At 39.5% G+C, this 23,223-nt stretch overlaps 1 protein-coding gene across 3 annotated transcripts in view; it reads left to right on the plus strand.

The window, feature by feature from the left end:
* TNFAIP3 (TNF alpha induced protein 3) overlaps window positions 1-18,749 on the plus strand; it is a 43,661-nt gene extending 24,912 nt beyond the window's left edge. The window contains exons 9-11 of one of the 3 annotated variants that reach the window (XM_070733601.1): window positions 333-555; window positions 17,362-17,432; window positions 18,685-18,749. In XM_070733601.1, coding sequence (XP_070589702.1) covers window positions 333-555; window positions 17,362-17,405 — 267 coding nt within the window. In that variant the 3' untranslated portion in view covers window positions 17,406-17,432; window positions 18,685-18,749. Of the gene's footprint in view, window positions 1-332; window positions 2,611-17,361; window positions 17,540-18,684 lie in introns of those variants that run through there. The other 2 variants (XM_070733600.1, XM_070733599.1) reach the window with 2 other exon arrangements.
* The last annotated feature ends 4,474 nt before the right edge of the window (window positions 18,750-23,223 follow it).

Here is a 23,223-nt window from a genome sequence, read left to right on the forward strand (position 1 = left end):
CCCTCCTTGCCTTTCGTAAACTCCTCAAAACCCACCTTTGTCGTCAGGCATGGGGGAATTGAGATATCTCCCCCGGGCCTATATAATATATGTATGGTATGTTTGTAGGTATGTCTGCTTAAAAATGGGGTTTTCTTAACTACTTTAAATTTAAAATTGTAAATTATTAAATTTGTTATTAATTGTTTTATTATGTTGTGAGCCGCCCCGAGTCTACGGAAAGGGGTGGCATACAAATCTAATAAATAAATAAATAAAATAAATGCAGTAGGTTTATTGAAGGAGAGCCCTTTTACTGATTTCCACTTATAAGATGCTTTTAATGTTTACAGCAAATGGGACAACATCAAGATTTACACCAGAAAACTACGCGGTCTCAAAAACGCAAATGTACTACAGTTTCGTGTAGAAATAATTTAGCTTCCCGGAGTGCGGAAGTGTGTCAAGAGTGCTTGCGTGTCAGCCAACAGAGACAGTCTGGAACGCCTCAGGTTGAACCTCCAGCCGATGAAATTCCCAAACAACGTTGTCTGGTCCCTGCCTGTGACCACTATGGTAATAACAAATGCAATGGCTATTGCAACGAATGCTATCAGTTCAAACAAATATATGGATAACAAATGCCCCTTTTTTTTTTGCCTTGCAAAAGAAAGAAAAAAAAGGAATGGTGCTATGTTCAAAACACTTACGTTGTCTTGCTATCCACCTGATCTTCTTCAGTCTTCTGAAAAAGGTGAACTTTGGGTGGTAAAACAATAAGCTGATTTCTTTTGTCTCTATGTCGATACACACATGTATGTATATGTAAATACAGGGCTGCGCAGGTCCAGAATATGAATCCTGAAATAGTAAAGGAGGTTGCTTCCAGCACGCATGGTGAATGGCAAGACATTTGATACTTGACTACAGAACCACTTTTCTCCAAAATGTTTTGGATTATGTTTGGTATGGACTGTGTACTAGTATGAGAAAAAACCAGATAATGCTACTCTTTGCATGCTTTTCTGCTAATACGTCTCTTGCATTCTGCCTAAATTGTGAGCATTCCATGTATAATGAAATCAGCCAAAAATGTGAAATGAACGTTTTTCTACCACAGTCATCAAAATTGTGTGTGTGATTGCTCTGAAAATGCTGATACGGTAGAACTAAGATTAAACAAAATATTAGGAAGTGGTGGGAGAACATTTTACCATATTTGCTTGCTTGTCCTTTTAAAAAGGTTTTTGGCTGCAGCTACATTTGTTTTATGTAGGGGTTTTTTTTTGGGGGGGGGGGCAGTGTTTTCAAATGAAAGTTTTATGCACGTAGAGCAGCTATAAACTCATAAAATTTGGCCTTGGAACGCTGACTGATGTTTTTCCATTGACTATTCTGTGTGGTTTGAATGAGGGTGTAATTGCTAAACCCTTTGTAATTTAGAATGTGAAAGAGCAGAGGTATTTTTAAATATAACATTTGAGAAGGGAAAGTGGGGGAGGGAGATCATGAGAAAAATAGAAGGTTCCTAAATATTGATTGACATGGAAGCATACTGACAGATTAGAAAGAAGCTACTCTATGTTGAGTTGAAAAAAATCAAGTCTTTTTTTTTTTTACAATGCAGTCTTTCTGTATTGTAGATGATTTAACAAATCTGCTTTCTCTTCATGCCTCTCCTCTACTACTTCATCAAAAGTTTGCTGGACTGTTACAATCCTTTTGGAATTTACTAAGAAATAAGGAGGATCTTCTTTAGGTCTCTGTGTCCTTAACAGTTAAGTCTTAACTTCTGGACTATGAGGTTCCCGAAGGGGAAACTTTGTAAGGTGGCCACTCCTATGAAATCCTACTTATTTCCTTAGTGTAAATTTGCAAATCTCTGGCCATTATCTGTCGTAACTGCATACTGTTCTGGGTAATCGCCAAACAAGGACATACAGTATTTCTCTGTGACGGCTCCAGCTCTTTGGAACCAGCTACCCCTGGAGATCCACACTGCCCCCTACTGGCCTTCCGGAAAGCTGTAAATACCTGGCTTTTCCGGAAAGCCTGAGGCCATTGATCAAATAAGGCCTCATCTAGATCCAGCCACAAGATATATGCATGGTTTTGAGAGGTTTTAAATCATCTTTTAAAATTATTATTTTAGATGTTCTTCTCTCTGCTGTAAGCCGCCCAGACTCCTTAGGAAGTTAGGCGGCATATAAATTAAATGAATTAATAAATTTGGAGCTCTGCCATTTTTCCCAAGGCCTTTGTGCATCTCTTAGTTTGTTTCTCTGAAAATTATGGGGGGGGGGGAGAGTGGGATGGAATCACGTACGCCAACTGCTTGCGTTGTGCATGTGTAATGTAATCTCCATTATGAGAAACACTGCTAGAGTTAACAGTCCTTCGCTGTACAAATTTCTGTGTGCGATTTTGTGAGCTTTGTAAAGTGTGAAGGCGTATTTAAATATTTATGTTATTTCAAAAAAAATGTTAACGTTGGAAATTTTGCACATTGCCAGTATAATAATTTGCTCTTTATTTCATTCCCCTTAAAAAAACAAATTCCTCCTTGTTAATTCAGAATGGGAAGACAATAAGGAGAAATCCAACAGCTGAAATAAATTATTTAAAGATTTGTTTAATTGTACTCTTGTGATTGTTTGAAAACGTCCCTTGGGAGGGGAGGGGGTTTCGCACTGAAGTGAAGAGCTATCTATGGCATGTCCCTTTCCCTGAACTTCATCGCTGTTTCCTTGCCTCCCACTTGTTTCCTACAAATGTCAACCCTCACAGTGTCTTCAGCAGTTCAGCAATTAGTTTCTAGGTCCCTGGCAGTGGTGGGTTGTAAATAGTTTTGCCACCAGTTTGCGTGCGTGCGTGCGTGCACGATGCTTCTGCACATGAGCAGAAGCATCCTGAGTGGGTGGGCGGAGCCTCCTGCCACCAGCACTACTGATTCTAAAAACCAATCCAAACTGGGAGCAACCCACCACTGGTCCATGGATGCTTTCTCTATACCAGTGGTGGCGAACCATTTTTTCCTCGGGTGCTGAAAGAGCGTGGGCACACACTATTGTGTTCGGAAACTTCAGATCGTGTAGAATGCAGCTGCGAGAGCAATCATGGGCTTCCTTAGGTATGCCCATGTTACACCAACACTCCGCAGTCTGCATTGGTTGCCGATCCGTTTCTGGTCACAATTCAAAGTTTCGGTTATGACCTATAAAGCCCTTCATGGCATCGGGCCAGAATACTTCCGGGACCGCCTCCTGCCGCACAAATCCCAGCGACCGATTAGGTCCCACAGAGTTGGCCTTCTCCGGGTCCCATCAACTAAACAATGCTGTTTGGTGGGACCCAGGGGAAGAGCCTTCTCTGTGGCGGCCCCGACCCTCTGGAACCAGCTCCCCCCCAGAGATTAGAACTGCCCCCACCCTCCTCGCCTTTCGTAAACTTCTAAAAACCCAACTCTGCCATCAGGCATGGGGGAATTGAAACATCTCCCCCGGGCCTATACAGTTTATGTATGGTATGTTTGTGTGTATGTCTGCTTTTAATAATGGGGTTTTTAATGTTTCTGTTAAATTATTAGATTTGTTATATATTGTTTATTATTGCTGTGAGCCGCCCCGAGTCTACAGAGAGGGGCACCATACAAATCTAATAAATAAATAAATAAATAAATAAATAAATAAATAAATAAATAATACCTGAGTGTCCACAACCATAATTCAATACCTGGGGAGGGTGAAATTAGCTTTCCTCCCCCCGGAGGCTTTCTGGAAGGAGAAACGGCCTATTTCCCAACTTCTGGTGGGCTCAGGAGACTCGTGTTTTGCCCTCCCCAAGCTCCAAAGGCTTCCAAGGATAAAAACGCCCTCCCCCATCCGCCCGGAGGCTCTCTGGAAGCCAAAAACGCCCTTCCAGAGCCTCCGTGAGAGTCAAAAATCAGCTGGCCGGCACACACATGCACATTGGAACTGAGCTAGGGCAACAGCTCTAGCCAGCAGATATGGCTCCGCCTGCCCCCTTTGGCACCCGTTCCATAGGTTCACCATCATTGTTCTATACCATTTGTTAGCAGCTCTTTGTTCTATTTTCCTTTGGCTTTTCTTCTGAAATGACTTCCACTCCAAAGTAAGGGGTGTGGGGTTCCCCTCCACTATGTAGTATCTCTTGCTTCCCAGAAAAGGAATTATTTGCTGTGCTCTCTGCCAAATGTGGTTGTCTCCTAATAAACATCCAGAGATGTCTATGAGACCAATGACACACTTTCTTGTAATAAAGAATACCAGTGGATGTTCTGTTGCACCAACACTTTCTTTCTCCTCTTCCTTCGAATTGCACTCTTCAGCACAAATAATTAAAAAGGATGTGTCCTTCTCTTGTTGCATAATTTTTTTAAGGGACAATTGTATTTTACCCAGGGCGGGAAATGTTAAACATTAATGGACCTCCTAATTTAACAATAAATGTTAAAAATCCTTGTCAGGGAGTTTCATTTTACATTGTTTATGGTTTTGTGATACTACATTTTCCAAAGTAACAATTTATTTTATTTATTTGTTCATTCGACTTCTGTGCCGCCCAATTCCAATAGGACTCAGGGCGGCTTACAACAATATTAAAAAAAAATACAATACAATAAAAAGAATCAAATGTTAATTACTAAATCAATAAAACCCTCAATTATAACCCCCCCCAAACAATAAACCAATCAAATATACACATACATTGCTCAAAAAAATAAAGGGAACATTAAACAACACAATATAACTCCAAGTAAATCAAACGTCTGTGAAATCAAACTGTCCACTTAGGAAGCAACACTGCTTGACAATCAATTTCACGTGCTGTTGTGCACATTCAACTTTGTACAGAACAAAGTATTCAATGAGAATATTTCATTCATTCAGATTTAGGATCTCCCTCCCTTCCTTTTCTCTATCACCCTCTCTTTTTTAAAAAATCAATAAATGTCGAATCCTTGGTGTTTTCTAAGTTTGATTGTTCGTTTGCAGACTGCTTGCAAATATTGGGTGTTGGTTGTAGGAGGAGATCATTGGAGGTTTCGTTTTCTCGTTAGCTGTAAATAATCTTTGTCTCATTTGAATGGTATGTAAATGGTTTGTCTCTATTCTATGTGACTATGTGTCTATTCCTCAATAGACACTCAAATAAGAGGCCCCCAAATAAACAGGGATTAACATCAGATAACCAACCAAGCAGAAGACGTCCTAATCAAGGCACCACAAAGAAGAAAATCTCATCCCCAACAACTCTTGCAGGGCAAGCTACTGTATATAAACAGGAAGTAAAACTCACACTCATTAGCACTGATGTTGTTACCTAATTGGGTACTGAAATATCTGCAAATGCAAAACCCAAGGTCCAGATACGCCCCACACAGTGCTTAGATCTAGAAACACAGAAGGGCTGGCCCACAGTGCCTCCGCCAGCAAAAATGGAGCCCGGGAGAGCTGTGTGCAACCCTGCTGAGCTCCATTTTCATTGGCAGAGGGTTGCAGGAAGCCATTGCAGCCAAAAACGAAGCTTGGTAGCCCGTTTTCAGTGCTCGGGCCATCCACCTGCCCCCGACACAAGTGACGTTGAGCTGGCCACACCCATCCTGGCCACGCCCAACCCCACCCACCCCCAAGGTCAAACACAACCCTGATAAGGCCCTCAATGAAATTGAGTTTGGTGCCCTGTTCTAATGTAATCTGCAGATCTGTTTATGTCAAGCTACTTTTAAACATTACAAAAACGTAATGGGTCTCTACTATGGAGTCTCCTCAGAATTCCTAGTCTTGATGGTCCCCAATCCTAACATCTGTTGTGATCCATGCTTCAAAGCTGAATTCCTAGATAACGGATATGTTTACAACCAGAGGAGTATCCTAGAGAAGTATTTTCGTCTACATAATTCCCTGCAAATGGGGAGGAAGTGGGTGTGTAAGAATAAAAATAGTTACTGAAAGCAAAGGAATGAGCAAGACTTCCAAATAAAATCAACAGTTGCCTTAAAAGTAGCATGATAGTTAGTTAGTTAGTTAGTTAGTTAGTTGCTTGCCTGATGAATTTTAATTCTGTTTTTAGTTTCTTTTCATATCTCCTGTCTCTTCATCTGCATCCAACATTTCCTCTACTTCCTCCCTCCCTCCCTCTCTCTTTCTCTCCCTCCGTCCTTCTCTCCCTCCTTCAAGTGGCATTCTGAAGTTTATCAAATAGCAAATATTTATTTATTTATTATTTATTTATTGGATTTGTATGCCGCCCCTCTCCGCAGACTCGGGGCGGCTAACAACAGCAATAAAAACAGCATATAACAATCCAATATTAAAACAATTAAAAACCCTTATTATAAAACCAAACATACATACAGACATACCATGCATAAAATTGTAAAGGCCTAGGGGCAAAGAGTATCTCAGTTCCCCCATGCCTGGCGGCAGAGGTGGGTTTTAAGAAGCTTACGAAAGGCAAGGAGGGTGGGGGCAATTCTAATCTCTGGGGGAAGTTGGTCCCAGAGGGCTGGGGCAGCCACAGAGAAGGCTCTTCCCCTGGGTCCCGCCAAGCAACATTGTTTAGTTGACGGGACCCGGAGAAGACCCACTCTGTGGGACCTAACTTGTCGCTGGGATTCGTGCGGCAGAAGGCAGTCCCGGAGATAGATAGGTAGGTAGGTAGGTAGGTAGGTAGGTAGGTAGGTAGGTAGGTAGGTAGATAGATAGATAGATAGATAGATAGATAGATAGATAGATAGATAGATAGATAGATAGATAGATAGATAGATAGATAGATAGATAGATAGATAGATAGATAGTTGCTTGCCTGATTAATTTTAATTCTTTTTTTAGTTTCTTTTCATATCTCCTCCTGCCTGCTCATCTGCAACCAATGTTTCCTCTACTTCCTCCCTCCCTCTCCCTCAGCCCCTCCCTCCCTTTCTCCCTCTTTCCCTCCATCCTTCTCTCCCTCCTTCAAGTGGCATTCCGCAGTTTATCAAACAAATAGCAGTAGCACTTTCACATTGCTTTACAGCCCTCTCTAAACAGTTTTATAGAGTCAGTAAATTGCCCCCACAATCCGGGTCCTCATTTTACCTACCTCGGAAGGATGGAAGGCTGAGTCAACCTTGAGCCTGCTGAGAATAGAACTGCCAAACTTCTGGCAGCCAGCAGAAGTAGCCTGCAGTACTGCATTCCAACCACTGCGCCACCACAGCTCAGATACTCCCAAGAAGCCAATTTGTATTTCTTCCTCTCAGAACTGATTGTAAAAGTAGAGATTCATTTATTTTTATTTATTTATTTATTTATTTTGTCCAATAAACAATGAGGGGTTTAGTGGGTATATATCTATATACACATAGTAAAATACATGATGAAGGTTATAGAGGAGATACTCATAGTAAAATATATCTAAGAAAGAATAGAAAAGAAGATATAGTAATAGAACATCTCAATGAAAGAATAGAAGAAGAGATATAGGAATAGAAGAAAAGTATAGGAGATATAGGAGAGCAATAGGACAGGGGACGGAAGGCACTCTAGTGCACTTGTACTCGCCCCTTACTGACCTCTTAGGAATCTGGATAGGTCAACCAGAGATAATCTAAGGGTAAAGTGTTGGGGGTTTGGGGATGACACTATGGAGTCCGGTAATGAGTTCCACGCTTCGACAACTCGGTTACTGAAGTCATATTTTTTACAGTCAAGTTTGGAGAGGTTAATATTAAGTTTAAATCTGTTGTGTGCTCTTGTGTTGTTGTGGTTGAAGCTGAAGTAGTCACCGACAGGCAGGACATTGCAGCATATGATCTTGTGGGCAATACTTAGATTTTGTTTAAGAAACTTTCTTTCTTAAGAAACTCTTTAAATTGGCTGTAGCAGCTACAAAAAAATACTAAAAGAAATTACAGAGACCTACATATGACATTTCCAAATTCATACACTGCTACTTTGGTCCTTGGGAGAGAAGAGTGGCATGACGATTATGAATGTAATAAGAAGTGAGCTGTGAATGCCACCTACAATTGAAGCAAACTGAGAACATCAATGCTGTTCTTCACATCAATTCTTTATTCTTATCTGCTCAGCTTTGCAGAGCTATTACTCATCTCTCTCCCAAAAGGTGTTTCATATCATGCTGAGGTACCTTATGCAAATTACAAGTCTCCCAAATGAATTGCAGATTAAGCATTTTAAGTACTCTGGTATTTCCCTGATCTTTGGGGGAAGATTTACTGCGGATTACAAGACAAAATCTCGACACTTTGCATAGTGTCCAGATTTTGTGCACAATGCTAACAACATAGCCTTCCAATTTCCCATCATTGTTAAGGCCATATATCACCACCACCACCACCCCATCTGGGCAGAAGGAAAGCTTCTTCTTGCTTCTTTTCCTCGGGATCAACTGCTTCCTTTCCTTACGGGATCTGGCGTGGAACAGGAAGTTAAGATGTCTACGGGGTTTCTCAGTCATCCGGGTCATAATTGTCCCAAAGGTGCTTTTCCAAGAAGCAACTGGACTTTCTTGTTTTTGTTTGAAAATGTTTTGCTTCTTCAGCCGTCTACAAGGACTATAAACCCTTCCATTCCCCACCGTTCAGTCAGAGTTGAAGAAGCTTCTTCAGATGAGAAGTGAAACCTCCTCAAAGAAAAACAAGGAAGTTGGTTCTTGAAAAAGCATCTTTGGGACAATAACTTAAGATGGATTTTAAATCCTAAATTTTTCATGTGCAGCTTCTTCTTTACTCTGAGAGGCAAAGGCAGCTTCCTACCCACCCACACACACACACACTTTTTCTCCAGAAGGGACATAGTAGCAGAAGTAGATGTTACTCAACTGGGAGACTTAACTCATTGCTTTGACTTCCTTCCTGTCTACAGATAGGAAATTTCTTTCTGGGAGATCCAAAAGAATTCTCAGAGATTCTCTATCCCTTTTCTCCCTAATTTCATTAGCGTAGAGAAAGGGGGTGGACCTGCCTTGCCAGTTATAGTTTTGTTATACAGGAAGTCCTACACTTACAACTATTTGTTTTGTGGCTGTTCCAAGTTACAACGGCACTGAAAAAAGTGACTTATGACTGTTTTTCACACTTACAAATGTGTCTGCATCTCCATGGTCACTTTATGAATATGTGGGTGCTTAGCAACTGGCATGTATTCATGACTGTTGCACTTTCCCAGGGTCATGTCTATGGAGAGTGGCGGCATACAAATCTAAGAAATAAATAAATAAATGTGATCACTATTTATAATCTTCCCAGTCTGCTTCTGACAAGCAAAGTCAGTGGGAGAAGCAAGATTCGCTTAATGGTGAAATGTAAAGTTGAATAGATTAGTTAATAGAAAATAGGATTCAAATACATGATTAGATATTGATAAAAGATATTGATCAAATTGAACGGGTCCAAAGATGGGTTAAAAGTGGTGAAAGGTCTTAAGCATAAAACGTATCAGGAAAGACTTAATGAACTCAATCTCTATATAGCCTGGAGGACAGAAGGGAAAGGGGGGACATGATCTAAACATTTAAATATGTTAAAGGGTTAAATAAGGTTCAGGAGGGAAGTATTTTTAATAGGAAAGTGAACACAAGAACAAGGGGACACAATCTGAAGTTAGTTGGGGAAAAGATCAAAAACAACTTATCAGGAAAGACTTCATAAACTCAATCTGTATAGTCTGGAGGACAGAAGGGAAAAGGGGGGGACATGATCGAAACATTTAAATATGTTAAGGGGTTAAATAAGGTTCAGGAAATAACAGTTTTTAATAGGAAACTGAACACAAGAACAAGGGGGCACAATCTGAAGTTAGTTGGGAGAAATATCAAAAGCAACATGCAAAAATATTATTTTACTGAACAAGTAGTAGATGCTTGGAACAAACATCCAGCAGACATGGTTGGTAAATCCACAGTAACCAAATTTAAACATGCCTGGGATAAACATATATCCATCCTAAGACAAAATACAGGAAATAGTATAAGGGCAGACTAGATGGACCATGAGGACTTTTTCTGCCATCAATCTTCTATGTTTCTATGTTTCTATTAATAGAAGAATTGCTTCCCCATAGTTAAAAAACAACCAAACAGATTCAACATCATGCATCAGACATTCATTCCTTGGGTGGGGCAAGGTATTAAAATTTCAATGGCCCCAAGTCTGCTGGCCGAGATGGGTCTTTAGAACTTTATGGAAGGCAGGGAGAGTGGGGCCAGTATGGATGTCTGGGAGGGGGGAACTCGTTCCATAGGGTTAAGGTGCATAAAATCTCAGTAGGAGACTTTGTAGTAACACCAAAGTCAGGGGTGGGCTGCTGTCCAGACAGGGAGGAACGCAGTGGGGTAGTGAAAATGGAGCTCCACCCCAGAGCATCCAATTTGCACTGAAAGATGTTGAAAGAAAATGCAGGGCGTCTTGCATAAGCCCCGCCCACATTGTGGTAGTAAAACTTTTGGTAGCCCTTCATTGACCGAAGTGACTCTGAGTTGAAAGAACTAATTCCCGCCAAAAAATTCCCAGGAAGGATCTTTGTCAATTCTTGAATAATTTAGGTTAAAGAGGTCTAATTCTAAATCATTGATTAGTATAGAGCAGTGGTTCTCAACCTTTCTAATGCTGCGACCCCTTAATACAGTTCCTCATCTTGTGGTGACCCCCAACTATAAGTTTAGCGCCAATTCTTCCAACAGATCTTTAAGCTGATTGGCAAGAGGTCAGAAGGACAACCCCTGTAAACGCCTGATTGGTTGGATTGTAAAAATATGTTCCAAGATGCCAGAATAGAAGCTTTAGTTGCTAACACCATTGGAAATTTGTCTTTTCCCATGATCTTAGGCGACCCCTGTGAAATGGTCATTCGACCCCCAAAGGGGTCCCGATCCCAAGGTTGAGAACCACTGGTATAGAGATAGGACAAGAGATTATTCCTTTTCTTTTGCAACATCCTGTACTGAAAAATGTAAAGCTTTGGGTAGGAGCAGAAAAGTCCCTGATTTATGACAGTTTGTTTAGTGACTGTTCAGAGTTACGATGACACTGAAAAATGTGACTTATGACCATTTTTCACAGTTGTGGCTTTTGCACCATCCCCGTGATCATGTGAACAAAATTCAGATGCTTGGCAAGTGGTTCTTATTTATGACAGTTGCAGTGTCCCAGGCAGGGGTGGGTTCTGACTTACCTCGCAGCCAGTTTGCATCCTCACGCACTGCATGGATGCAGGTACATTGTGCACTGCATGGGAGGTGCACACATGCGCAGTGCTAAAAACCCAGCTTCCGCATATGCTCAGAAGCTAAAAAAACAGCTTCTGCGCATGCGCAGAAGTGAAAAACAACATAGCGCCACCTACAGTGCTACTAAGAGAGCTGGTTCAGGGGCGTGGCCATCACAGCTGGTTTGGCAAGAAGAGGGAAATTCCCACCACTGGTTCTATAGTACTAGTTGAAACTGGCAGGAACTCACCTCTGGTCCCAGGGTTATGTGGTCCTCTTTTGCAACCAACTGACAAGCAAAGTCATCGGAGAAGCCAGAATCACTTAACATCTGGGTTGTTAACTTATCAACTGCAGTGAGTCACTTAACAACTGTGACAAGAAAGGTCGTAAAATGGGACAAAACACACTTAACAAATGTTTCACTTAATAACAGAAATGTTGGGCTCAATTGTGGTTGTAAGTCAAGGTCTTACAATAATAATAATAATAATAATAATAATAATAATAATAATAATAATAGATTTGTGTGCCATCCGTCTCCGATAATAAGGTATATTATCTTGACAAGGTCAAGGTATATTATATAATATAGTATAGTGTGTGTGTGTGTGTGTGTGTGATATCACATGGACAGTATAGATATAGTATTAATATATACTATAGATACTATAGTATATCTATAGTATAGATATAGTATAGATATAATATTAATATATACTGCTCAAAAAAATAAAGGGACCACTCAAATAACACATCCTAGATCTGAATGAATGAAATGTTCTCATTGAATATTTCATTTGCACAACTATTCCATTTGCACGACAGCATGTAAAATTGACTGTCAATCAGTGTTGCTTCCTCAGTGGACAGTTTGATTTTATAGAAGTTTGTTTTACTTGAAGTTATATTCTGTTTTTTAAGTGTTCCTGAGCAGTGTATATTGTATTAAGATATAATGTTAATATTATGCCTTGGTGGTGCAGTGGTTAGAGTGCAGTACTGCAAGCTGCTTCTGTGACTGCAGGCTGCAGTTCACCACTTCAAATCTCAGTACTATTTATTTATTTTATTTATTTATTTATTTTGTCCAACACACAATGAGGGTTTTAGTGGGTATATATCTATATACACATAGTAAAATACATGATGAAGGTTATAGAGGAGATACTCATAGTAAAATATATCTAAGAAATAATAGAAAAGAAGATATAGGAATAGAATATATCAATGAAAGAATAAAAGAAGAGATATAGGAATAGAGGAAAGGTATAGGAGATATAGGAGAGCAATAGGACAGGGGACGGAAGGCACTCTAGTGCACTTGTACTCGCCCCTTACTGACCTCTTAGGAATCTGGACAGGTCAACCGTAGATAATCTAAAGGTAAAGTGTTGGGGGTTTGGGGATGACACTATGGAGTCCGGTAAAGAGTTCCACGCTTCCACAAGGTTGACTCAGCCTTCCATCCTTCCAAGGTGGGTAAAATGAGGACCCAGATTGTTGGGGGTGATATGCTGACCCGCTTAGAGAGGCTTTAAAGCACTGTGAAGCAATATATAAGTCTAAATGCTATTGCTATATTACGCCACACTAAATTATTGCAATGAATCTCTCTGTATCCTGATACCTTGTTCAAAGCTTTCATTTCATCTTTTTCTTATATACTGCTTAAATGCAAAGAAAATTTCAGATGCACAGTATATACTTAAAGCGAAAGAGTTCTTCCCAGTCCCTTTAGCAACTTTCCCCTCCAAGGTCTGTGAAAAGTTTTATGGTTTTCTGGACACTTGGTTCCTCCTTCTGGATCAGTTTCCATTTCACTTTTCTTCCCTTTTATTATCCTGGTTGCTCAAGCCGTAATCTTCCTCTGCCAATCTGCTAGGTGGTTTCCTCATGGATGAAACTCGCCAGCCTTTTTTTTTTCCTGTATGTGTTTAGCAAAGTGTCAGTTGGTGATTTAAATTCCTTAGCAAACAACCAACTTCCCCTCTCTTGATAGCTGGAAGGATAAAAGCTTCATGTGCTGACTTCCTTGTTTATAAGGATAAGTGTTTTTGCTAATATAAACCTTTGCCTTATTCCAGGGCTGCCAAACCCCCATTTCATTAAGAGCTACATCGGGGTTGTGTTTGACCTCAGGGACGCCAGGTGAGGGTAGCCAAGGTTCAAAGGTTCGGAGCCAAAAAAAAAAGGATATACACTGTACGTTGTTAGCACCTGGTTAGAAGTTTATTTGGAGCAAATTAGAGCATGTAGAAAACCCTTGAAAGACTTAGGGCTTGGAAAACATTCTTCACAGAGAGTAACAGGGAAAGAGCTTGCAAGCCAGGAAGAGCTGGGAACATTGTTAGCACCTGGTTACGGCTGGAAAGAAATTTATTTGGAGCAAATTAGAGCAATGAAAAAAACCTGTAAAAACCTAGGGCTTGGAAAACATTCTTTACAGAGAGAAACAATGAAAGTGCCTGCAAGGTAGATCTGGGAAGATTGTTAGCACCTTGTTAGGGCTGGAGGGGAAAAGCTCCAGAAAAGCTACATACTGTGAGACACACCTGAATTTTAAGCCTCTTTTAGGGAGGAAAAGGGTGCGTCCTATGCTCCGAAAAATACAGTAATACTTTCCTCTATACCAGGGGTGTCAAACTCAAGGCCCACTGGCTGGATCCAGTCCATGGGATGCTTAGATATCTGGTCCATGGGGCCGGCTGTAAACAGCAAAGGACTGGCCTGCGGTGCCTCTGCCAGTGAAAATGGAGCGCAGTTTGCGGGCCTTGAGTTTGTCACCCCTGCTATATTCCCTTTTATGCTTAGGCTAATTCTTTCTAGGTTAACTTTTTTATTTTTTATTTCTCTTTTCTAGGCATAGAAAGCTAAACTACTGTTTCTATCTCCTTTGTCCCCCATCCATATGTGACCTGGACCCTCAGCTCACCCTTCCAAAGTTTTGAGTTTTATTTCCTCTCTCTCATATCTCTCTCTTTATATTTCTCTCTATCTCTCCATTTTTCCATCTCTATCTATCTACCCACCTACCCACCTACCCACCTACCCACCTACCTACCTACCTATCTATCTACCTATCTACCTATCTACCTATCTACCTATCTACCTACCTACCTATCTACCTATCTACCTATCTACCTATCTACCTATCTACCTATCTACCTATCTACCTATCTACCTATCTACCTATCTACCTATCTACCTACCTACCTACATATCTACCTATCTACCTATCTATCATCTATCTATCTATCATCTATCATCTATCATCTATCTATCTATCTATCTATCTATCATCTATCATCTATATATCTATCTATCTATCTATCATCTATCTATCTATCTATCTATCTATCTATCTCCAGGGGTGGGTTCCTCTAGGTTCAGACCACTTCACCCAGTCCGAACGGGAGGTTTGTTTAGCCACATGATGGCCAAACCACTCCCAGCCAATCACATGACCACAAAGGCACCTCACCACCACATGACCATCAAGCTGGGGTGGCACAGCAGGTAGAGTGCTGTACTGCAGGCCACTGAAGCTGACTGTAGATCTGTAGGTCAGCTGTTCAAATCTCATCACCGGCTCAAGGTTGACTCAGCCTTCCATCCTTACGAGGTGGGTAAAATGAGGATCCGGATTGTGGGGGCAATATGCTGGCTCTGTTAAAAAGTGCTATTGCTAACATGTTGTAAGCCGCCCTGAGTCTAAGGAGAAGGGCGGCATAAAAATTGAATAAATAAATAAATAAAATAAGCCACACCCACAAAATAACCACATCCACAGAGTAACAAAATTTGGAACCCAGCCATCTATCTATCTATCTCTCTATTACCTGTCTGTCTGTCTGTCTGTCTGTCTGTCTATTTATCTATCTATCTATCTATCTATCTATCTATCTATCTATCCATCTATCACTTGTCTGTCTGTCTGTCTGTCTATCACCTGTCTGTCTGTCTGTCTGTCTGTCTGTCTGTCTATCTATCTATCACCTGTCTGTCTGTCTATCATGTATCTAATCTATCTCCTGGATACGAAAGGAAAAGATGCTTATTTATGTTTTTCTAGTATACAGCAACTATGTTTTCATGCATTTAACCTAACATAAGGTTAGTCAACCTGCTGTACTGTTGATACTGAAGCCACATACTAAACTGAATTCTATTCACCCTCCTTTACTCACTCAAGAAAGTTCACATTTGCAACATACCAATTGCCAGGCTACTAGACTTCAATGGATTGTGATATCTTGTTTAAAATTCACCTAGACTGGTAAAATGTCAAAGTAACACATTAATAAAGAGCACGCCCAGGACAAACATTGCCTAGTGGCATGGGCAAAGTTGAGAAGGCCCTGTGCCAAAGACCCACATGCATTTTGAGGAGGTTTTTTTTCTTTCCCAGTGGAGCAAATGTGTTCAATATCTTCACAGGCTGAGAACTCTGAGGCCAACTTGATTCAACTCATTGAAGTTCAATATTAAATAACATCTGGGTGGCTGCAATCATATTTGATCAGCCAGAAAACTTGTTTTGTTGTAGTGGAAACATCTTAGTGATCACAATCATTAGCACCCAGTGGTCCTGCATAATTTAGTTAGTTGTGTAATAGAAATTTATGAAGAAAATGACTACAATAGTAAACTATCTGTTGGCTTTCTATAATCATTAATTCCCAATGTTAATATTTTACTGAATGTTTTGTTCCAGAGTATTCTTTTAATTCATCTTTGGAACTGCATAAATGAAAAGCAGAGAAAACATAGTTTAGAGCTAAGTACAATAATTTTTGGGCCTAATCCTTACACGCTTAGTGATCTGGTAGGATTAAAGTGCTTTGAAAATGTTCCAAAGTGCTTAAAAAAAAAAAAAAGACTGTTAAGTGCTAAGGAATGTGCAGAGTAACCCTTGAGTTACCAAGGATGCACAGAGGAAACGTGGAGGTGGCAGAGATCCAGCTGATAGCCCAGAGATACAAGTAGTAATTCAGACAACCAGATACATTGTAATTGTATAAATATTATTTACTTCGGCAAATAGCTCAGTCAAGAGCAATCCTAGTCATATACAATTACGTCAGTCAATACTCTCAAGACGTATACATTATAAGCCTCTCTCAATATATACTGCTCAAAAATAAATAAATAAAGGAACACTCGAACAACACATCCCAGATCTGAATGAATGAAATATTCTAATTGAATACTTTGTTCTGTACAAAGTTGAATGTGCACAATAGCATATGAATCAATGTTGTCAATCAATGTTGCTTCCCAAGTGGACAGTTTGAACTCACAGAAGTTTGATTTACTTGGAGTTATATTGTGTTTTTTAAGTGTTCCCTTTATTTTTTTGAGCAGTGTATATACAATATTGTATCTTGCTTGTTCAGCTTACAAATACTGTACATAAACCAGCATTTAGCACAAAACAGTTCTACAGCATAGTCACACAGACAAAACAAAAATAGAAGAGAGTAGAGAGGGAGAGGTGCTTCTGGCTCCCTCTTATGGCTAAACTGCAACACTAACTCTTAAAGCTATAGTGTTATAAATCATTTAAACATATTATTATTATTATTATTATTATTATTATTATTTATTGGATTTGTATGCCGCCCCTCTCCAGAGATTCGGGGCGGCTAACAGCAATAATAAAACAGTATGCAACAATAATCCAATACTAAAAACGATTAAAAAACCCATTAATATAAAAACGAAACATACATACAGACATACCATGCATAAAATTGTAAAGGCCTAGGGGGAAAGAGTATCTCAATTCCCCCATGCCTGACGGCAGAGGTGGGTTTTAAGTAGCTTACGAAAGGCAAGGAGGGTGGGGGCAATTCTAATCTCTGGGGGGAGTTGGTTCCAGAGGGCAGGGGCCACCACAGAGAAGGCTCTTCCCCTGGGTCCCGCCAAACGGCATTGTTTAGGTGACAGGACTCGGAGAAGACCCACTCTGTGGGACCTAACTGGTCACTGGGATTCGTGCAGCAGAAGGCGGTCCCTGAGATAATCTGGTCCGGTGCCATGAAGGGCTTTATAGGTCATAACCAACATTGATAGTTTGTTTACATATTGCCAAACCCAACCAGTTATCTACATTACTAACAAAGACTGCATTTGATTTTATTATAGATGAATACAGACAGTACTCCAAAGATGTGAAGGAGGACTGGTGATGAGGAATGCAGTTTCTGAATACCAAGGTAATTCCTTTACCTCCCTTGGCTCTTCAGATGAACAGGGTGATAGCAAACACGTCAAATTTTGTCATCATTTGCTACAGGTCAACCAATCAAAAGAATAAAGAAAACAACCAATTTTTTAAAAAAAAATTATTATAGTAATACTGTAGAAATGTACCTCTTTTTCCTTTATTTTGGAACAAATGGAATGGCGACACTTCTTTGCAAAATTGTTTGCCTTTCTATTTTAAAACTAAAAGATATTATGAAAAACAAAGCGTTGTAGATTGCAAGCTGCTTCTCCTCAGACATTCGCTGCACATATCTGTTAGTATGTCTCGGTGCAGCTCTGTGTGGAGCCTTCGACATACAATCAGCAGAGTTGTTGCAGTGGTGTAGATAATGTGGGCTACCAAGTTAAAGACCATCTGAAGTTAGTTGGGGGAAAGATCAGAAGCAACGTGAGAAAATATTATTTTACTGAAAGAGTAGTAGATGCTTGGAACGAACTTCCAGCAGACGTGGTTGGTAAATCCACAGCAACTGGATTTAAACATGCCTGGGATAAACATATATCCATTCTAAGATAAAATACAGGAAATAGTACAAGGGCAGAATAGATGGACCATGAGGTCTTTTTCTGCCGTCAGTCTTCTTTATTTCTAAAATAAGCCAAAACCAAGATGGCAATGCATGCACAGTGCCGGAAACACAGCTTCTGTGCATGCCCAGAAGAAATTTTAAAAAAATATTTTAAAAAATTACAAAAAATTAAAAAGACAGTGCCACCCACGGACCAGCACCAACTGAACTGGTTCTGTAATACCATTGTGATGCCACTAGCGTGTCGCTACCAGTTCAGATGAAAACAATCCAAAGTGGGAGGAATCCATCTCTGCTATGTGGTGCTTTTAGTTTAGGTTTTAGTGGTTGTTCAGTGTATTTGGAATTCTTCCACTTAAAATCTGACCACCGGGAGCATCACCTGGCCAATTTTATCCTTATTAGGAATCATCAGATATACACCATGTACATCTGACCATTGCTAATAAGGTCATGAATTGCTTCCTAGTGTACTCTGATTGCAGTGTAATGTTTTCCAAAAGCTGGAGGAAGCATGGGTAATTGACGAAGCAGAAGAGAAGGTGTTTGAATTTTAATAAGGATATTAACTCCTTTCAATACAAAATCTATAAAAGCATAGTTTGGAGAGTTGTTGCAATGAGCTTTAATATCCAATAATTACTTCTAGCTTATTTCTTGTTCATTATAGATTAAAATATAGGTGTCCTATGCTTTGCTGCTGGAGAAAAGTTAGAATTCCCATGCGACAGAGCGAAAAGGCAGAGAAAAACTCACAGAGATAGTGCAAGATTGGAAGATGTGTCGACATGGACCATAGAATGCTCAAGAGTCACACATGACTGTCTGGATAACATCATCATTGGACCCCAACCATGGTTCCCTCTAAGCTGAGCAGTGAGCAATCGCTCACTTAAAAATCATCATCAACTCAGAGTTTTCCAAACCTGCCCAGAAGCCGAGAGGGAAAGAGTGAGAGAGGAAGAGAGGAAGAGAGAGAAACAGATAGAAAAAAGAGAGGAAGGAAAAGAGAAAGAAAAAGAATGGGAGTAAGGAAGAGAGAAAGAAAATCAAAATCTAGTTTGAAACTAGCTCAACTATTTAAGTGCCATTTTGATATTGATAGAGTTGCCCTATTATGAGCTCACTGTTATAGACACACAGTACAGTATTTTATTTTGAAATTCTCTGAGGCAAAACAGGGTGGGTTTTTTATTTGTTTGTTTGTTTGTTTGTTTGTTTGTTCGTTCGTTCATTCATTCATTCATTCATTCATTCATTCATTCATTCATTCATTTATTTATTTATTTATTTATTTATTTAATATTTCTGTGCCGCCCAGTCCCAAAGGGACTGCCGCTCAGACACTATACTTTTCCGCCCACCCCCCCAAAAAAAGTAGAGGGAACACTGACCCCAACGCTGTATTTCCAGCATTACCTCTGACATTTTAAAACAAAACGTACAATAAAACTTGTTGTTTGTCCCCAAATATATCATATGCCATCCTCTCTGCTAATCTTCACTTCTTTCCACATCTTGGCAAGAATTATATAAAACATCATTACAGTACTTGATTTGGCCACAGTTGCCCCTGCTAAGGCTAACTGTGCTTGGTAGAAAGTTCACATTTCAATACATTTGGGCACACCGGTTTGAAGAAGATTAATCTAGAAATGAAATGCTTAGAGATTTAAAATTAATGCTTGGGTGATTGACAGTGGGTGAGAAGAGTTTAAAAAAATGAACCAGTTTCCTGAAAGTTCCCCCAAGAGGCAGCTATCACCTTGTCTTTTCGGAAGACAAATGACATTCGATAGAGATGAAATAACCTTGGAGATTCTGTGCTTCTTTTTCTTGCAAGTGACACTAAGAAGTAATATTTGCATAGATCACTTTCTCTATTAGCAATGAGAGTTTAAGAGAAATGCCTTCTGATGTTGGGTTTTACTGGAGTTTACTGGCAGAAGGCAGAAGGCAACAAAAAAGTTATTTAAAACAAAATCATTGCAATGTTGGAAAAGTTCTCCACAGCACCCCTGAATTATTATCAGTTCTAGTATACAATACGTGATCATAAATAGATCTTGATTTGAATGTCAGGCTTCAACAGCTTCCCTACTTTTCTCCTTTTTGTGGGATGTTAGAGACATACCGTGCTGCGAATGTAGTATCTGCTTTTAATTTCCAATCAAATACAGTGGTACCTCTACTTATAAAATGAATTCATTCCATGACCAGGTTCTTAAGTAGAAAAGTTTCTCCCTGCCTTTTCTGGCCATGTTTCCTCCCAGGAGATTCCTAGAGAGGCCCCACAGAGGCTTCTCCCTGCCTTTTCTGGTTACAGTTTCGGAGGTTTGTAAGTGAAAAATGGCTCTTGAGAAGAGGACAAAAAAATTCTTGAACACCCTGTTCTTATCTAGAAACATAGAAACATAGAAGTCTGACAGCAGAAAAAGACCTCATGGTCCATCTAGTCTGCCCTTATACTATTTTCTACCATCTTAGGATGGATATATGTTTATCCCAGGCATGTTTAAATTCAGTACCTGTGGATTTACCAACCACGTCTGCTGGATGTTTGTTCCAAGCATCTACTACTCGTTCAGTAAAATAATATTTTCTCATGTTGCTTTTGATTTTCCCCCCAACTAACTTCATATTGTGTCCCCTTGTTCTTGTGTTCAGTTTCCTATTAAAAACAGTTATTTCCTGAACCTTATTTAACCCCTTAACATATTTAAATGTTTCGATCATGCCCCCCCCCTTTTCCCTTCTGTCCTCCAGACTATACAGATTGAGTTCATGAAGTCTTTCCTGATAAGTTGTTTTTGATCTTTTCCCCAACTAACTTCATATTGTGTCCCCTTGTTCTTGTGTTCACTTTCTATTAAAAACGCTTATTTCCTGAACCTTATTTAACCCCTTAACATATTTAAATGTTTCGATCATGTCCCCCCTTTCCCTTCTGTCCTCCAGACTATACAGATTGAGTTCATTAAGTCTTTCCTGATACCTTTTATGCTTAAGACCTTCCACCATTCTTGTAGCCCGTCTTTGGACCAAACTTTAGAAAAGTTTGTAAATAGAGGCTTTCTTAGGTAGAGGTACCATTCTACCAGTACATATGCTGTACATACAAAATGATTATGTAAAAAGAACAGAAATACAGGGCTGATCAGTTATATTTGGAATTTTTCCATTTTAAGTCCTGAAATGATGCCATCGGGGTTCTTGTAAAGATTCTATTTGTTATAAATAGATCTTGAAAATAAAACTCAGTGCCTTAATTAGTTTTCCCAAAAAAATGTGAAATCTGTGAACAAGGTTTCCATTAGCGTCCATGGTAAAGTTATTTCCAGGATTTTGGAAATCCCATCTCCATTCTCAGGCAGATGTGGGAAGTGTTAGGGGGAAAAACCTCTGGTTCCAATCCCCTTTGGCCTTAAGGCTTTGCAGATGTTGCTAACCCATGGTGTCATAGCCCAAGGGTTCACAGGCATTTCAAGAGAAGAGGAAGCCCAAATGTTGCAAAATACAAGATTTCTATTATATCTCAAGACTTAAGAACTAAAACTTTAGCAAGAATTAGATAAAACACCCTTGGCCACAGTTGGTCATGCTAAGCAGCCCAGCCCACAATCCAGCTGAAATCAAAAAGGAACTGTCTGGAACCTTTAAAAAAAAAAAAATTCCAAAGTTGTACACGTTTTCAAAGTTCTTCCAATTATTTTACTTTGTGTAAATTATTATCCAATTATTTTACCATTGTGTAACCTACCTCTCTGAAGAAGGGGTTATGTATTTGTTTGTTTGTTTGTTTGGTCATATTTAAGGTACAAAATTCCTGTGAATCACCAATTTCCAACACAGAGGAAGGGAATGTGGGAATTCCCTCTAATGCTGGGAAAGGGAAGGAAAAAGAAGAGGATGACTAAGAGCAAAGGGAATAGCCTCGATTACAATAGGGATGAGTGCACTGTTTGAAGGATCAAACCATTGTGAAGAAAATTTATATAACTGGAAGAGTTGACAGGAATAGCAAAGATATCAGACAAAGTAAAGCTCCTTTGTTGCTTTTCATACCGGAGGTTAGAAACTCGCAATAGAAGAAGTTTGTTAAATTTCTCTTTGTCTCATGACTACCTACAGTAAAAAACCTTGGAATACTAATATCAAATGACCTAAGTGCTAAAGCCCACTGCAACAATATCGCCAAAAAGGCTTCTAGAGTTGTTAACCTGATCCTACGCAGCTTCTGCTCCGGCAATCTCACACTACTCACCAGAGCCTACAAAACTTTTGCCAGACCCATCCTTGAATATAGTTCATCTGTCGGGAACCCATACCACATCTCGGACATCAACACCCTAGAAAATGTCCAAAGATACTTCACCAGAAGAGCCCTTCCACTCAAAACAGAAGAATGCCCTACGAAAGCAGACTATCAATCCTAGGTCTAGAAAGCTTAGAACTACAATGCCTAAAACATAATCTAAGTACTTCCCACAAAATCATATGCTGCAACGTCCTGCCTGTCAATGACTACTTCAGCTTCAACCGCAACAACACAAGAGCATGCAACAAATTCAAACTTAATATTAATCGCTCCAAGCTTGACTGTAAAAAATATGACTTTAGCAATCGAGTTGTCGAAGCGTGGAACTCATTACCGGGACTCAGTAGTGTCAACCCCTAACCCCAAACATTTCTCCCTTAGACTATCCACGATTGACCTCTCCAGGTTCCTAAGAGGTCAGTAAGGGGCGTACAAGTGCACTAGTATGCCTTTCGTCCCCTGTCCAATTGTCTCTCCTTTATCTCATATATATTATATATTTATTGGATTTGTATGCCGTCCCTCTGTATCATATATCTTTTCTTCCTTTCATATATCTTCTCCTCTACTTTTATATCTTTTCTTTATATATAATACTTCATGTCTATCCTCTTCGATATGTATTGTGTATTGGACTAAATAAATAAATGGATGGATGGATGGATGGATGGATGGATGGATAGATAGATAGATAGATAGATAGATAGATAGATAGATAGATAGATAGATAGATAGATAGATAGATTAAAATAAAATAAAATAAAATAAAATAAAATAAAATAAAATAAAATAAAATAAAATAAATAAAATAAAATAAAATAAAATAAAATAAAATAAAATAAAATAAATAAAATAAAATAAAATAAAATAAAATAAAATAAAATAAAATAA

This window comes from Erythrolamprus reginae, chromosome 1 (assembly GCF_031021105.1).
Source record: "Erythrolamprus reginae isolate rEryReg1 chromosome 1, rEryReg1.hap1, whole genome shotgun sequence".
NCBI classification, from domain to species: Eukaryota; Metazoa; Chordata; class Lepidosauria; order Squamata; family Dipsadidae; genus Erythrolamprus; species Erythrolamprus reginae.